The sequence below is a fragment of the Leptonychotes weddellii genome, chromosome 10, assembly GCF_054177405.1.
Source record: "Leptonychotes weddellii isolate Sample4059 chromosome 10, ASM5417740v2, whole genome shotgun sequence".
NCBI classification, from domain to species: domain Eukaryota; kingdom Metazoa; phylum Chordata; class Mammalia; order Carnivora; family Phocidae; genus Leptonychotes; species Leptonychotes weddellii.
Genome location: NC_138378.1, coordinates 19070930 through 19089070, shown reverse-complemented (window position 1 = coordinate 19089070; position 18141 = coordinate 19070930). Strand labels below are relative to the sequence as shown.

The 18141-nt window shown below is 44.2% G+C and overlaps 1 protein-coding gene across 2 annotated transcripts in view; it reads left to right on the top strand.

Moving 5' to 3' along the window:
- The window catches only part of CTNNBL1 (catenin beta like 1), a 158536-nt gene that overhangs the window by 115511 nt on the left and 24884 nt on the right, over positions 1–18141 (top strand). For both annotated transcript variants that reach the window (XM_081832805.1, XM_081832806.1), the window contains 2 exons: positions 13190–13287; positions 15537–15617. In XM_081832805.1, coding sequence (XP_081688931.1) covers positions 13190–13287; positions 15537–15617 — 179 coding nt within the window. The remainder of the gene's footprint in view (positions 1–13189; positions 13288–15536; positions 15618–18141) is intronic.

Genomic DNA, 18141 nt, shown 5'->3' with positions numbered 1-18141 from the left:
GCTAGGTCATACCTAGCTATAAGGGAAGCTGTAGTTTGTTTTTCTGCCTTTGTTTTTTTAAGCTGGGTAAATTACCAAATATATATGGGTTCTATTAGTAAGGAACCAGAGAAAATGGGTAGGTAACTGGTGGTCTTAACTAGTCAGTATGCTGCCAGTTGGCATAGAACATCTCTCTTGGGTAGAGATTGTCCAGTCCTTCTCAAAAAAGTTCCTGAAGTCACTGGTGGCCAGTTCATTCTTCATGATGCCCACCAGAACCAGCATCATTTCCCAATGCCCACTGCTGCCACTAGAGTGATGGGGTGGTTGTACTGACAAAGCACATTGTAGGAGCCATCGAAAACTACCGGTCGGAGTCATTTTCCAACTGGAGATGGTTGAGTATGCACATAGCAGGCACTTAAAGCTTCATGGACCTCTCCTTCAACCCATCTGAGATATGGGCCTTCCCTGATGCACGAACACTTGACCTAGGGAGCTTCATGCTTTGAGCTCAAACCCTGGGAAGGAATGTTAGCTACCACATCGTTCTGTTCTTTTCACTCTGAGCCCTTGGAGAATAGTTGTGTAGCAGAAAGAAGTATTTTTTGAGCATATGTATCCCTTTCTTGCTGCAAGGCATATTTTCCCACAGATTCAAGGTTGTAAATTAGTTAAGCTAGCACTCAAACACTTTCTTAAATCCATAGTGGTGCTCAAACTCTGAAAGGAGGGGGAAAATCCCATGGGAAAGAGAAAATAAATCAACCAAAGGCAACACTTATCATATTGCTTTGCAGTCAGTAGGTGATTAGGCAATGTTTGTGGAATCTCATCGCAACTGAAAAATGAGAATACTGAATTAATTCTGGCTATATTTCAGGTTAAATGGGTTTCAGTGGGCCTATTTCAATGGAAAATGCATTCAAAATTTCAAACAACAGACACATTAAAAACTACTTTTTGGAAAAATAACCTTTAGGAATCTCATCATTTACATTCCAAGTGCTCATCTCTCACTTTTTTTCTTGCCTTTTTCCTCCCGATATTTTCTTAGAAAAATTTTCAAACATACAGAAAAGTTGAAAGAATTGTACAGTAAATGCTCACATACCCACCACCTAGATTCCATAGTTAACATTTTACTGTATTTGTTTTGTCACTTCTATCCATCTGTCTCATCTGTCCACTTTATCTTTTGATGCAGGAAGTAAGTTACAGACATCAGTACGCTTCACCTTAAACCCTTCAGCAGTAGTATTAGCCTGGGAGTAGGCTACTAGCCTAGAGTTTAATTAAAAAAAAAAAAAAAAAAAAAAACCACATAGAGTGAAATGCACACATCTCGAGTACACTGTTTGGCAGATTTGGACAAATACATATTCTGTCGAGGTCCAGAACATTACCACTACCCAGAAAGTTCCCTCATGCCCTTCCCTAGTCAAGTCCGTCCTCCCACAAAGGCATCCACTGTTCTGAGGTTTTCACCATGTCTTAGGTGAACCTCATCTAGAGCTTCATTGTCCACAGACTCAGGCAGCAAATACTCTTTGGGGATAAAGCTTTCACTGAGCATACTGTTTTTGAGATTCACCCATGTTGTCGAGTGCATCAATACTTTGTTCTTTTTGTTCCTGAGTAGTGTTCTATTGCGTGGGCGCATTTTTCCTGTTGACAAACTATTTCAGGTTTTTGACCATTATGAGTGGAGCTGCCCTGAACATTGTTTTTGTAGAACATTTTGTGTACAAGTCTTTTTGTGGTCATATGTTTTCATTGTCTCTTGAGTAATATCTAGGAGTGGAATTGCTGGGTCACTTGGTAGTTGTTCGCATCTCATTTGGTAAGTAGAATCTTGTAATTCAATTAAGGGAAGACTTTACTTATATATTATCCAGGCCACTTCTCTCCTTTACAGACAAGGATACTAAGGCCCAGAGAGTAGATGGACAAGAGACCTATTCAGAGCCAAATAGAAGACTTCTTTCAAAGTTTGGACTAGAAATCCCTGTCTCTTAACTCTTCTCTGGTGTTCTTTATGTCATACTTTACCTTTTCCCTCCAGAAGTGGGCAAGAAAACTGGGCTTCTTTCTGAAAGATCGTTAACTATTTCCATTTTTGCTTAGGGAGAAGTAACTCTTAAATATACCCAAATGCAATATATTGTGGGTATTTGTTTCGTATGTTTCTGTAATGATCTGGATCTGGTCCTGCTTCTCCTCCAGTGTACATTTTAGTAAATCTTCCAGAATGATCTTTCTGGAACACAAATCTGATCATACTACTTATTCTCCATCATGTGTTCTATAGATCTTATGGGATAAAGTCCTGCCTCTAGTTGAGTGTGCAAGGTTCTTGCTTGCTTCTCTTTTTTTTTTTTTTTAAAGATTTTATTGATTTTATTTTTGAGAGAGAGAGAATGAGAGACAGCACATGAGAGGGGGGAGGGTCAGAGGGAGAAGCAAACTCCCTGCCAAGCAGGGAGCCCGATGCGGGACTCGATCCAGGGACTCCAGGATCATGACCTGAGCCGAAGGCAGTCGCTTAACCAACTGAGCCACCCAGGTGCCCCTTGCTTGCTTCTCTTGCTTCATCTTACACTCCATCACCCACCCCCTGCAGCCTGTCCTCTGTTGTGCTCCTTCATACCTCCATGCCTTTCAACCTCTTGTGTTTTGTCTAGAATGGTGTTCCTCTTTTGTCTCTCTGATAAATTCCTCCTTGCTCTTCAGAGGAGACTCTGAAAATTCCCTGATTGATCCAGACCCTCTCAGGGATTCAGTTATTCCTTTTTTATGCATATGTATCTCTGACAGCTAACTCTTAAAACCATGGTGTTCTCTTAGGATATCACATTGAGTTTTAGTTGAATTTTCCTGGCACAAGACTAGATGCTGCAGGTATAGAGGTAAATAAGATGTGGGCCCCATTTTGGAGGAGCTTGCCGTCTATTGAGGAGATTCATACAGCAGAGTGGTGGTTTCAGTACGGCATCCTTAGTACTCATGTGGCCAGCAGTGTAGGAGAGCTCTCCTCCCTACAGCCTTCCAGGCATCAACTATTTTGAAATTTTCATCAGATGAAACCACCTCATGACTTTATCTGCAACACTAGTGAGGTTGAATGGTTTTTAAATATGCTTATTGGGTATTTTTCACTCATGAGGAAGATAATCAAGTTTTATTGTAGTGGAACTAATTAGGTCACTTCCTAGCTTTGAAACCCTGGGAGGCAAACGTTTTTTCCTGGCTGAGTCTCTAGTTTCTTATCTATAAAATGGGGAGAATGATAAACATGTTTCCTTGGATTGTTGTGAGAATTAAAGGAAGTAACATATACAGAGTACACATAGGCACATAGTAGGTTTATGATAAATATTGCCTCTTTAAGTCCCCAGTCTCTAGCCCAGTGCCTGCCACATTTTCAGGATTCAGTAAATATTTATGAAGAATAGGAATACATGCATTTTGTATATGTGTCTAAAGGGCTATATATAGATGCTAACACAGATCCATCTGTCTCGAGAAGAGTGTTTGATTTGACTTGCATCAATATTCAACTGGAGTGGCTGAGCACACACGCGTGTCTCTTCTTGGGTTACCACATCCACTACTAAGCAGATGTCCATTATAATGGAATGTGAAAGAGGAAAAAAATAATAATAAAGGCAGGGGAGTGTAATGTTGTGGCTTGATTTGACAGGGCGTCCTGCTACTTCAGCTGCTAGTGCTGGGCATGAAGCAGATTAATCTGTATTCTAGCACACCGCTGCTGAAGTCAGGATCAGTTAAATTAGGGTATTTTAAACATCCTGTTTGCATCTAGAGTCTTACCAGGAAGCAGGATGTCTGTCCGTCTGGGGGAGTTCAGGGGCAGGTGGGCAGCAAGGATGGGCACTAAAACAGAGATGGTTTTAATTTTAGAAACAAGAGAAGAGCACTTCTGTATGATCGCCTTAAGACAGAAGAGCTAATGGCCTTAGACGTTCCATGGAAACAAAGGCAGCCCTGCCGCATGGCCTCGAATTTTAAAGTGGCCCCACAAGATCTTGCCAGGACATGGGCCTTATGGTTGAAGTACAGGGACCATTTCCATCCTAAGAATAGAGCTGTGGCTGACCCATATCTTTCTTAACCGTTTGGGCTGCTGGAAGGCAGGTGCAGGCTCTGAAGCTGGATGTGCCTCAGAGGGGCCCTGAATTCATTGTCCAGCCAGCCAGGCTGGGCCAATATTTAGATGCCAGGCTATCAGGTCACTGGTCAGGGTCCACTTTCCATAGTCCAGCATTTGTATTTATCCGTGATTGGCACTCCTCCCCCACATTTCCAACCTCATTGTTTTTCATCCTCCCTTCCCTCTGCCACACAGATCCTTTCCCAGTTCTTCGTCCAGATCCCCTGCATTCCAGCTTAATGCCTTTGATGCATGCTTGTCCATCAGCTTGGATGCCCTTGTTCCCATTGCCCCTCCTCCCTTCAAGGCTCTTTTCTTGCTTTCTTGTCTTCTCCCAGGCTCAGCTCACATGGCATCTTGCCCACCAGGCTCCCCAGACACCCTGGCTCGCAGAGTTATTTGCCTCCTCAGTTTCTGCCTCTTTCTCATCACTACCACCTCCTGTCAAGTAATTTTAGACATGATAGACTACAAGCACCTGGAGGGCAGAGTCAGTGTCTGGATGTCTTTGTCACCAAACACTGTATCTTATACATTGTAGGGTTCTATTTTATGAATAAATGAATGAATCTGTGTCCGTTCCTGTGTCTAAGACACCTAGAGGCTGCCTCCTGTGGCCCACCTCAGCTTGTTAGTACCTCTTCTTCCCTTTTGGTGGCCTCCTGGAACCAAAACTTCAAGAGATGCAAGCAGGACACCTCTGACATCTTGGAGGCCTTTCTCTTGGCCCAGAAGGATAAGGAAGTCATTTAGGGATTGTCACTGCGCTCCCTGTCACCTTCTTCCCCCTGTTCCGCACCTCCCGCCCCAATCCCTACCTTGGGAGACCTGTAGGAACTAAATGTGTCCATAGAACCCAAAATCCTGGCCTCTGTCTCTCTACCAACTTTCCCACAGAGAACTTGGAGCTATGAGCTCACAGCCGTTCACTTGCCAGTATAACGCACCCAGCTCTGCGTCACTCCCAGGAGTCTGAGAAAAATAGCCAGCCCTACCCATTCCTTCCTCTTTCCTACCCTATCCCCACCTGAGTTAGGGACCCTTCACACGTGTGCTTTGCATATTCCACGTGTGCCACCAATTGTGTACTCGATCGTAGCTGTTTATTTCTTAGCCTTGCTCATAGGATGATGAGCTCCTTTAGGGTGGACTATCTTCTTTCATCTCTGTAGTCCCAGCACTTGCTACATTGCCTGGCACATAGTAGGTACCTAGAAGTTTGAGCTGATGTATGCGCCACTTCATGCCCTGTAATTAATTGTCCTGTGGTCACAAAACTCATAAAAGAGAAGGTATTTTTCATTTCCTCTACAGATCATGTGCTGTGTTTTCAGTTCTACAGCAAGATCAAAAGGCAAATGATTACCATGGCCGAGTACATTTATTTTTATTAAAAGGTAGGACCATCTCTGCTTCGATGTGCTGTGTCCTTCAGCTTACTAGTAAATAGCCACCGCCCACCGCAGGGGCTGTCTGCAGGTCTCCCAGAACTTGTATTATTTGGCTTTATAGGCAGTCACATATAAGCACTTTATTTTAATTTATTGTGGGATTTAAGAGTCTGAGTGAAGTTGGCCTTGCTCCATCTTAAGGTTAGAACAAATCTCGAGTTACAGAAGGTAACCCTACTAGCTGAGAAAGTCAGGCCACCTAAGTTCCTGTCTTTCTCTGCACAAGCTAGTGAGGGTGGCGCAGGCCGACTGAAGTACGTTCAGTGGCAGGCACGCGACCAGGAGGCACCTTGGAAGGAGCTAGGTGGTGATCTACGACAGGTGCATGGGCAGAGACTCTTGCGATGTTCCTCTTCAGTACAGCAAATCTCAAATGAATGTCTGTTGTGCACCTGTCTCATTTGATACAGTGGATTTAATAGCTGGAAGGGACAGCCCCATTTTACAAACAGGAAAACTGAGACTTAGTGATTAAACAATATGCCCATGTTTTAGTGAACACCAGAGGCAAGATTCAAATCCAAGTCTGTCTGATCCTAAAGCTCCACATAAGGTTAATTAATTGTTGGCCTTTCTAGAGCGGGTCCTGGGAGTTAGACTTCTTACTGTACCCATGTGCCTTTCTCAGCAGTGGGCCACTAGTAGGCCTGGTTGTTAATAGGCCTACCTATGGATAAATAGCTCTCCTCACAGAGAGAGGTGTTGTTAACCTCCTGGGATTTGGACCACCCTTTTTTAAGAATGGGGATGGGAAACGTTAGTCCATCTCATTCTTTACAAAAACAGTGCACACTGTACGAGGCTAGTTGGAGTGACTGCCACAGTCTGGTTTGTACCACTCTGGAAAGACCTCAGATCTGGGTATACTAGATCATGGGTTCTTAACCAAAGGAGCCATCCCCAAGAGATGGGAACACTCTGAACTTCCATGGAAATGTTACATTTGTATATAATACATTTTGCAAGGGATAGCATGCATAAGGGTTCATCAGATTCTCAAAAGTTTCTTTCGTGATTTTTAAAAAAGATAAATTGCAGGTCTAGATTCCAGTGGCCCACAAAGGTATTTTTGACCTGAAGCAAATCACATCCCTTATCAGGGCTACTGTTTCTATACTCAAAATTCCAGAGGAGTTGAACCAAAGATTTCGAATTGTCCTTCCAGCTCTGAAAATTACAAAACTCTATGACCCCAGAGAATCAAGCTTTCAGTCCCCTTGCAGATACCCAGGGGTCTAACCCATTGCCAGCCACCCTTGAGAGGCCCTTAAAGAGCTGTGAGCTGGGGAAGAGGGGACGAGGGGCCAGAACCACCTGTCTAGGCAGTTTCACTAATTAGCGTCTGAGGCTGGCAGTTGTCTGTTGAGCAGGCACCCAGCAGGCAGGGGCTCACACTGACCCAGTTTCAGTACTGGCTCTGTAATACTTCACCAAGACCCTGACCTCGCTACTGAGTGACTTGGAGTTGTAGATTTGCTTGGCCTTCCCCTCTCGGGAGCCTTGTGAATTCCTTTAATTGTGTGTGTGTGTGTGTGTGAGTGTGTGTGTGTGTGTGTATGTGTGAGAGTGTGTGTGTGTGTTCTGCTCTCCCTGGGCCCTGCCTTAGAGGTTGTTTTCTGAAGTGGGAGTCACCACATCCACCCCATCTGCGTTGACAGCTCCATAGCCATCCTTTGACTCCATTTTATCCTGTCAAAGTGACAGAGCAGCTGGCCAGCAGATAAACCTGTTATCTTCCCTGCTCTCTGTGCCAGCAGCTCTCCCCGTCTTCCTGGTGCATGAAAAATTGACACCACCTTGGGCTGAAATCTGTTCCTAGGGAGGCTACATTTATTAGTGGCTAATGAAACTCTGTGTGTGTGTGTGTGTAAGTATAAAACTTGGGGTAGCTGAAGCGTTTTCCTATCTGTCAGGCACAAGTGACCTACAGCTAGTCACAGCACCCAGAGAAAGAGAGACGGAAGGTACCTAAGCTACCTAAGCAGCTTCAGGTCTCCTGAAATTAACAACCTGTTCTTTGCTTAAAATCCCAAATAGGTAAATGCCATTTGTTCTTAGTATATACCTCTGCAATAGATTAAGGTATCTCCAGCTTCAGGCTGGGATGAGCTGTAAAAATGCATGCTGATATGATCTAGTGCCAAAAAAGATGATTATTCTGTATATTACATTTTCCTCTTTGAAAATTACAGCTCCTGGGGCGCCTGGGTGGCTCAGTTGGTTAAGCGACTGCCTTCGGCTCAGGTCATAATCCTGGAGTCCCGGGATCGAGTCCCGCATCGGGCTCCCTGCTCAGCGGGGAGCCTGCTTCTCCCTCTGACCCTCCCCCCTCTCATGTGCTCTCTCATTCTCTCTCTCTCAAATAAATAAATAAAATCTTTAAAAAAAAAAAAAAATTACAGCTCCTGATATCCTCACTGTTCTACCGGCACCCCACCCTCCCATCTTGTTCAGGTATATAAAGAACATTCTCTTGCAACTCTTTCCCCTCCATCTTAATCAGCAAGATTAAAAGGGAAATTTGAGAAGTTCTGGTTCAGTATTTGCAGAACTGCCTAAAACCCAAAGTCTCTTCTTTATTTGGACTCTGGTAGAAATCACCTCTGGAAAGAGTAATTCAGTAGAAGAGAGAAGAGGGGTTGTTATTCACGTCTTACTCCATATGGCCTTTTGCTTCATTTTCTCTCATTAAAATTGTTGAATTTTTTTTAAATCCACATTTACATAATGCCAATCTTTTGGACACAATGAGCCCCACATGAAGCACATGGTCAGGCTTTGCATGGTTTAGTTTCTGGTCTCTTTTATCTTTCTTAGTTAAAAGCTTTGATGGTTACCTTTTATATCTGGAAAGCATAGAACAACATAGTAAGAAAGCTCACTGTTTAGAGTCAGGCATCTTGGGTTCAAACCTAAGCTCCCACCACTGACTGAAGGACATGACCTTAAGTAAGTTGATCAACCTCTCTGAGCCTTGGATTCTCCATTTATAAGAGAGGAATGAGAATGGTACCTTTCTCATAGTTTAATAGTGAGGATTCAATGAGAAAATTGTGTACAGACCTCAAGTCATAGATACACAATTGGTGACAGTTATTATTGTACCCTACTTACTTTCAACTAGGTATTTGAAGCTGCTTATAGCAAAACAATATGGTGATACTAAACCTTAGCTTTGAATAACAATTTGTCAAAACACAAATGTCAAACTGGGGAAAATATTTGCAGCATATATGACAAAAGGATAATATTCTTAATTTACAGAGAACTCATAGAAATCAAATTGGCAAGAAGGCCAAGGCAGTTCACCCAGAAAGTAATACAAGTGGTCAGTAAACATCAGAAAAGCTGCTTAACCTTGTTCATAACAAGAGTAAAAACATGCTAATCAGATGAAGATCCCACGTTTCACCCACTAGGTTGTCATAATTTTTAAGTTGGATGGTATCCAATCTGAGTTGAGGATATGGGAGAACAGATACTCTTTATATATAAGAGTGTAAATATATATATATTTATATATGAGTATATATACATATACATGTATACACTCATATATCTATTATATATCTATATAAAATTTTGCTTCCATTCTGTGTGTGTGTGTGAGACACTGAGAGTGGACATAGAATTGGTACAACCTTTGTGGCAAATAATTTGTCCACGTCTTTCAATATATTCTATGTGAATACCTTTTGACTCACCCAGTTCCACTGCTAGGAATTTGCCATAAGAATACACATGGAAAAGTATATTCATGCCAGAAAAAAAGTACCCATGCCATGATATGTGTACATGGATGTTTATTGCAACGTTGTTTCTAACAGCAAAAACAAAACAACCAACCAAAAACTGGAAACCACCTAAAATACTCACTATTGAGCAGGGCACTAGTTAAATTATGATAAATAAGGTCAGTGGAATTCTAGATAGCCATTAGAAAAACAATGAAGTATGTACTGATATGGAAATATATATATGTATTTTTTCCCCTCTCCTCTAAGAATGTACACAAGATACCTTGTAGATTTTTTTTCCTTGGGAGAGAAGAAAAGGATAATGAGAACAGTATGGGAAAAGACAAACATTAGGTGTTCAATAAATATTTGCTGAATGCGTTTTATACCTTTATGTATAGTCTGGTTTTTACCATGTGTATCCATTACTTCTATTTTATTTTATTTTTTTAAGATTTTATTTATTAGAGAGAGAGAGAGAGAAAACACAAGCTGGGGGAAGGGGCAGAGGGAGAAGCATACTCCCCACCAAACAGGGAACCCCACGTGATGCTCGATCCAGGACCCTGGGATATGACCTGAACCAAAGGGAGATGCTTAATCGACTGAGTCACCCTGCTGCCCCTATTACTTTTATTTTAAAATCCATTGGTGGATCATGGAATCACTAATAAGGCAGTAAAAGAAATTGCTTCCTATAGTTGAGCATAAACCCATCTTTGAGCTTCCCAATAGCCAAGGCAAAGAGGGAACCCTGATAAGCATAAAAAATTCATCAGGAAAGAGAAACATTTTCCTGATCTTCATCTCTAAAAGGACTCTAGCGCCAAGGGTTGGCCTAAACTCAGATTTTGTCTTGTCTCTCCCCAGCTTAAAATTCATGGGTGGATTCTTGCCACTTTTTTTCATGATCCACCCTTTGCAACCTAACTGGCCTCCCCTCCTCCATGTGGGTATGACACTCCATCCAAACTGGCCTTTGCATATATTGTTCCGTCGGCCTGCAGTGCTCTCTCCTCTTCTCTACCTAGTTGTCAGCCATAGGTGTTGTATTGGGGCTTTTTGAAGATGTTCAGTTGTTTGTTACCTCCAGTGGGAATCCTTTTAGGTCAGATATCCCTTCTCTGTGCTCCCCAAGTCCCCTGTGCCTACCTCAGTGATGGGACTTGTCACACTGCACTATTATCATTGTTTTGTTTCTGCACTAAATAAGGAGCTCTTCAAGATTAGGGATAATGTGTTGTTTATTTGGGGGCCTGAGCACCAAATGCTTGCCAGGCACAAAAATAAGCAAGTGGTCAGTGAATGAGTGAGTGAGTCGTCTGAAGTTTGAGTTCTGCCTCTTTCACCAGTTAGCTATGCCGACCTGTCACAGCGCTCTTCGCTCCGTCTATACAATGAGAGATTTGGCCCAGATAATCTATGAGAATCTGGCTGATTTCTTTTTCTTCCTCTGTGGTTGTCAGATTGTCATATATACACATGGAGAGTGTTGCCAGTTGTTACGCTGAGTAATTTCAAAGTTTCAGAACTAACACTGCATTGATTATGGCCTGTCCCACATCTGCTCACCAGCTGAAGAGATCAGAGCCTAAGATTGGAAAACTGATTATGTCCTCTACTCTGCCTTTCTCTCCTGTCCTTGGCATGCTTAGAGGTTAGAGGACTTTCCCTGACATGTGCCTCCAAAGACGGCCTTGTCTTATCCTACTTTCTCACCCAGCTGAGCTGTTTGGTTCACTGTCCTTACCCTGGGTTCCATGACAGTTTTTGCCTTTCTGTGAAGACAGGTCCCGTGCTATCCACTCTCCACTCCCTGTTCTCTAAACCCTTCATTTTGTTCAAGATGGAGATTATACCACCTCAAACTCAGCTTCACACGAAAGTTGAGAGAGATTGGGGTGAACCTGGGGCATTGTTTTGAGACCAGGGAGGGATATACCAATGAAAAAAGCAGACAAGGATTCCTGCCTTTGAGGAACTGATGATATTCTAATTGAAGGGAGACAGTGAACAGAATAAATAAAATAAATAAATAAATAAATAAATAAAACAGTGTTTTAGAAGATAATCATGCTGAGGAGGAAAATAAAGCAGCTAAGACTTGGAACTAGGTAGTGTCAGGGTGTTGTGTTTTTAAATGGGGTGGTCAAGGAAAAGCCTCATCGAGAAGATGACAACTGAGTAAAACTGGGCGTGAAGATGGAGCCATGTAGATAATCTGGTGAAGAGCATTTCAGGTGGAGGAAACAGCAAGTGCAGAGGCCCCAGAACAGGAGCTTGCCTGACATTAGAAACAACATTTAGTCCAAGTGAGCTGGGGAGCCATCAGAGGGCTTTAAACAGAGAAATGATGGGATCTGACTTTGGGTTTTAACCTAAAGGATTGTCCTGACTGCCGTATGGAGATTAGGCCAGAGGGAGCAAGGGTGAAGGAGAGAGTATTGAATTGAATATTCCAAGCAAGAGATGACGGTGGTATGGCCCTGAGTAGCCACTGTGGGAGCGGAAGGAAGAAGAGGTGGGATTCTGGGTATAATTTGAAGGTAAAGCTGACAAGGTTTCCTGTGAGACATCTCCACTGTTTTTGGCCTGAGGAACTAGAGAACCTGGTTGCCATTAACTAGGCGAAAAGACTGTGGGGAACATGTTTGAGGAGGCAGATCAGGAGCTGGATTTGGGATGTGTTCAGTTTAAAGGACCTGTTGACAACCACGTGAACAGAGCAGGTAGAAAGGTGAACACATGAGTCTGCTTTCAGAGAACAGGAGTGGCCGGTAGACCCAATTTTGGGAGCCATCAGCATGTAGGTGGTTTTACAGCTGTGGGACTAGCATGGGCCTCCCAGGGCGGTGAATGCAGGTAGAAGACAGGATGCCCGACTACCTCCGGCAGTATGAGACTGGGGATGTGAAGAGGCAGGGAATGCATCGTATCTGTGCTATGGTGAATGCCTCCCAGTGGCTTTAATTAATAGGTGACTTTTTGAGAACTCAAGGGAAGTTTGACATGTGAAGATGTTCTTCAGTCACTTTTCAAATAGAGTATTTGTTGCCCACGCTCTGGGCATTATCTCAAAATAAACTTCACTCTGTCATTTCTCCATGACTAGACTTATGCCGCCTCCTTTTCAAGGTCATTATTCTGGATTTTTAAAAATTCTTTTTAAAGACAATCTCTTCACAGCCAAAGCCTATAACATACCCTTCAGTTACCCTCTTCTTCCCAAGGTAGAAAAATAGTAGCTCATAATAGAAGCCTGTGGGTAATGGGAGCTCAAAAAGCATTGTTACCATTTTGAAGTACTTACTGGCCAGCTGCTTCCAAACCTGAAGGAGGAGTTTTAGCTGCACCAGAATGGAAGTGCTAACCCTGGCACCCGATCGTGTCTCTTACTTAACCCCACGATCTTTACCTGGGGAAATTATGAGGTAATTTGAGAATATGATAGAACACGTCTTGTTGTTCATTATACACTCATCTCCTAGCGGACATTCATACTCTGTTCACAGGTTATTTCTGTGAATGGGGGGTTAGCTTAAGGTTCTGTTGTGAACAATCAAAATCAATTAATTCCAGGCGGACTAGAATTCTAACTTAGTTTTGATTCACTTGCTCAAGTTGTCCTTGAGGATATCATCCCTTTTGAATACGTTTCTTGTGCAGCTTGTGAAGATCAGTTCAGGTTTCCAGTGACACAATTTAAGTTCCTGTCTTACTAATCAATAGCAGCAGTCAGGGAAGGCCTACTTATTCGTCCTCTGATAGAACCAGATCAGGCTTAAAGAGAGGTAATAATTACCACTCTGATCACAGCATGTTCCCTTTTCTCCTTCCCAACCCAGAGCATGTCTGTTCGATCCTGGCTTCCCTCCTCCGGAACCTGAGAGGGCAGCAGCGAACCCGGCTTCTGAATAAATTCACTGAAAATGACAGTGAGAAGGTGGGTGTGCCTGCTGCATGGTAAGGCTGGGCCCAGGGCCGGGGGCCGGGGGGTGGGGGGGTGGAGTGCGGCTAGAAGGGCTCTTTACCTGATGCCATCTGGGGGGTGCTGAGCTGAGCGTTCCTGCCCTAAAACATCTTCTCCAGCATGGCTTTGGATCTCAGGCTTTTCTGTGGCTCTGCCTCTCCTCTCCAGACACATCCTTCTGGGAGTGGTAGCGCCTTGGCTGGCAGCAGCTAGTACCTCAGGGAGATTTTTAGACCCAGTGAGAGTGGGTTGTAATAGGATTTGGATTGGGGGGTTGCACAGCATGGCAAAGTCATCAAGAACCACAGGCTTTGGATTCAGATGTTTGGATTTGAACCTGGTTTTGCCAGTTTCAACATGTGTGCCACTCTGAGCCTCGTTTTCCCTGTCTTTGAAATGGACACATTAATTCCCATCTTGAAGAGTCAAGGAGAGGAAGACTAAATGAGGCCTTCCTAGGTGGCAGTGATGGAAGGTTCTGGTATGAACATAGGGAAGGGAGAGCCTGTCCTCAATGGCCTGTGGGATAAGGGAATGATCACGTAAATGAGATTAGATGCATCATTTACATTGTGATTTAGCGTGCCAAACCATAAGAGTTTTTTTTTTTTTTTTTTTTTTAAATATTTTATTTATTTATTCATGAGAGATAGAGAGAGGCAGAGGCAGAGGGAGAAGCAGGCTCCCCGCGGAGCAGGGAGCCCGATGCGGGACTCGATCCTAGGACCCTGGGATCATGACCTGAGCTGAAGGCAGACGCTTAACCGACTGAGCCACCCAGGCGTCCCCAAACCATAAGAGTTTTAACAGTAACAAGAGCCAGCATATATTTAATGATTGGGGGGCTTAGCAGGTCCCTTTCGTTGTTGCACGTATTCTCCCAACAGCGTGGGGTTTACCCTCTGTGTGGCTTTTGTACACATTTGCAGGGCAGGAAACAAGCTTGGAGGCATTATGTTACTTGCCCACAATCATGGTCTACCATGGTCATGCTGCTAGTTACGAATTAGATCATTCTAGATGAATAAAATTAAGACCAAAACCCCTTTTATAACTTAACATAATTTCTTTCCTTACTGTGTCCAAGGAAAGGCTGAAAGTTTGTCCTCCTTCGGAGAGAGGTTGATGACCGTCTCTCTGAGCTTGCGTCTGACCGTTTTTCCAGCCTCCCTAGCTGCGTAGCACGGGGAAGAGGCCATCATGAGGTTAGGCACAGAACACCTTAGCAATCATGTCACCTGGTGACATTTAACATCTGTGCTTCAGTTTCTTCATCTTTAAAATTAGGGTCACTATCTTTCCTGCCTACGTCTCAGGTTTTTTTAAGGTATAAGGAAAATACTCCATAAACTGAAATATATAAGATGTTGGGGTCGTCATTGTTATCCAGAGAGGATTTGGGCACAGTCCTCCTGGACTCTGATGCCGTGTTGAAGCACCATCTGCTGTTAACCACTATAAGCTCTTGAGTAAATATCAGGGTTGCCAAGAACCGTGGTGGTGCCAACCTAGTAAAGAGATGGTTTAGAAATCTAGGCTGGTTTCACGGTGTTTGTTCAGTCTTTTCGAAGTCTTAGGGAAAAATGAAACTTTTTCAAACCCACTGAGTATTCCCCGGACCATGTTTGAAGCATGACTTTTGCTAAGTTGAAAACTGATTTTTAAGTTATTGCTGAGCAGAGAAGTCAGGGCCTTTTTTCAAGTTGCTGAAAGAATTTTTTTCGTGTACTCTCTTCTGACTCGAAAGCAACTAAAGAGATTTTACTCAGACCTTTTTAAAAAAAGATCAGCTCTGGGGTAGAATCTGAACATGAAAGGTTTCAGTTGCAAGAAAGAAATTTCTGTAAAGTTCTAAGTGAATACCAAGTATGTAACTTCAAGCTGCTTCTCTTTGCAAGAAGGGACTTGAATTTTTTTTAATTTATTTATTTGTGTTTTTAACAACTCAAATTCATGGGAGCCCTCAAAGGGCTGGGAATGCAGCGTCCTTTGGGGAATGGACCTGTGTTCAGACTGTACCCATTCCAGGTGTTGGCTTGTTCTGCCCCAGCTCTTTAATCCATTCCTGCCGTGTTCCTAAGCAGAGCTCATCCCGATGTCAGAAGTGGGAGAGTGGGTCTCCTATTGTAAGGAGTGACAGTGAGATGAATGGGAGCCCCACTGTTCTCTTGCCTTGGTATTCTTTTTCCTTCTCACTCATGTCTCAAATCTCTCTCTTTCAGGTTGACAGACTGATGGAGTTGCATTTTAAGTATCTGGACGCAATGCAGGTGGCGGACAAGAAGATTGAAGGGGAAAAACATGTACGTATCCCTGCTTGTCTTTTACCGACTATCGACTCGCATTCCACTTGGATCCCTTTGTACCTTCTCTGTCCACACAGGACAGGTAAGGGCACGGGTACCATCTGCCCTCACGTGCCACCTCACCTGTTGTTAGAGCAGAGCAGGTGACAGTCTGCCAGTGGTTATACCTGCTCTTCTAATAGGAGTGCATGTCCTTTAAGAGGGAGGACGTGTCGGATTGATCCCTGTCCCCCAGCCGTTAGGAAACTTGGCCCGCTTCCCACGGTCTGGGTGATAGCACGAATACCCTTGACATGAGCTGCTCTTAAAAAATCTGGCCAAAGTGCACTGCAGTGACTTGGTACCACGTCGGCAGAGCTGGCAGAGCGTGTCTTGGTTCACACTGCTGCTGGCTTCTGTAGTCATAAGGGAAGGGAAGGAAGGACGCGTGGGAAGGGTGATCACAGGGGATAAGAACTGGAAGGAAATTTTGAGGTCACTCATTGACAGTTGAAAAACTGGAGACCTGGAGAAAAGAGGCTCAGATGCATCACAGCAAAGCCTGCAGACCAGGCTCCAGAGGACCCACCCTCATTTCTTCTGCTCACGGCTGCTGAGGGAAACGAAACCTGTCAGGTTTTTTCTTGAAGAGCTGTGCTCGCTGTGCTAGTATCCTGCCTTATGTACTTTCCACCTGCTTCCCTTTTGTTCTCTGCCATCTCTGGCCTCTACTTTTCTCATCTGTCACCTTCATCGGGGCAGGCATTCATGTTGCTTAATGTCCAATCTGTATTCTCCCTGCAAGACATTCCTCAGTCTTTGGTCACATCGCCAGAGGATCCTTTCCTTGCTTTTTACAAAGTCTGTAATAGACTTCATTTTCTTTGTGATCTTGATTTGCTATATCACTCCATTCTCTTTTTGTTCTTCTTGCCTTAAGGATGCACTGGAGGCTTTTGACCCTCACTGGTGGGAGAGCCAGTTCAGCCCCTGCTCACATCTGTGTTGGAGCAACGGAGCTGTGGGGCAGACCCAAGTGCACAGGGGATGACTACGCTAGCATTTGCCCTCAAGCTAGGCCTCAGGCGAGGGTGAGAGCCCAGAGGGAGGACACAGTGACCCTGTTGTCTGTGTCCTGTTTCTCTTCACCCCTTCATATCCACCCCTGTCCTTTCACAAGATATACCTTCATTTATGAATGCCAGTGGACAGGTAGCTGTGGTTATCATGCCCGGGATTTCCCTCAACCTAGTAAGTCCTCAGATGTTTGTTGATTGATTGAATTGACTGACTGGGACATGCTTCGTTTAGACAGTGATACTCCTACACGATAAAAGGCAGGGGCTCTGAATTTTGAGTCTGGACTTCAGATGCTAGCATGTTGCACTCACAGCTCTTTTGTTCTGCCCTCCCACCCCCTTTATTTTGTTCTTTGACTGAGGTTTCCTTTTCCGTCTTTTCTTCCCTTTACAGTAACTTGTGCATTATGGACACTTAGTGACTGTTTAAGTACCAGAGTAATGTCTTCTTTCTCTTCGTCTGAGTGATAATTAGAAAGAATTGAAATTTCCCTAGACTTTTGTAGGGAAACAGCCACGAGACAATGAGAACTCCAGCTCTGACAGAAGACCTGTGTTGTCTGCTGGAGGAGATTTTCAGGGGTAGAAAGAGCACCTGGGAGTCGAGGGACCTAGAATTTTAGGCAGGCACCACCTCTCCATCACTGTGTGGCCGTGGCTTGTCACCATGCTTCATGTGCATAGCCAGATTCTTAGCAGTAACACGGTATCAGCAAAGGTGATCTCTCAGGTCCTCTTCCACTCAGTGTTGTCCCTCAGGTTCAAGTGCACATCCTTTGGTCACTCTGCTGGCTTTTAGCAGTGGGGTGGAGTTCGAGCACCGTGAGAGGGTGACCAGTGACCATGCGGTCCTTCGTACAGAGGCGCAGCCTCCGAGAAAAGGTTGGGTGAGTGGCGAGTCGCAGAACCCTGGATTTGGATTCCAGCTCTGCCACATCCTAGCTCAGAGACCTTGGACAAATGATTTGACCTCTCTAAACTTTGGTCATCCCATCTGTAAAATGGAAATAACACTTCCCTTTTGGGGTTATTATAAAGTCTGTAAAGCACCTCAGTACATTTCTAAGAGCCGCTGCTGCTTGGTGCTCCTAGCTTCCTTTGTCGTTCTTATGCAGCTTTTAAGCGAGCCAGGCAGTCCTTCTCCTGAGGGCATCTTCCTTGCTATCTGTCCCGGAGGGAGTCCCCTAACAGACCAGAGTGTTGGCCCCGTCATATACTTCATTTGAGGGGAAGCTGGAGTAGATGTTTTTCTGACGGAGACCAAGTAAGCTGTTGGGCGTGAGGGAGCAGCATGCGTGTAGCCGTTAGGAAACTTGGCCCGCTTCCCACAAGATTATCTATGATCAGCACTGGAGAGGGTGTGAAATTGATTAGCACCCATGGAGAGTAATCGCCGCAGCGACTCTCCCCCAGCCTCCACAGAGCTCCTGTGTGCCATGGGCACCGGGCTCCTGCCATTTCCT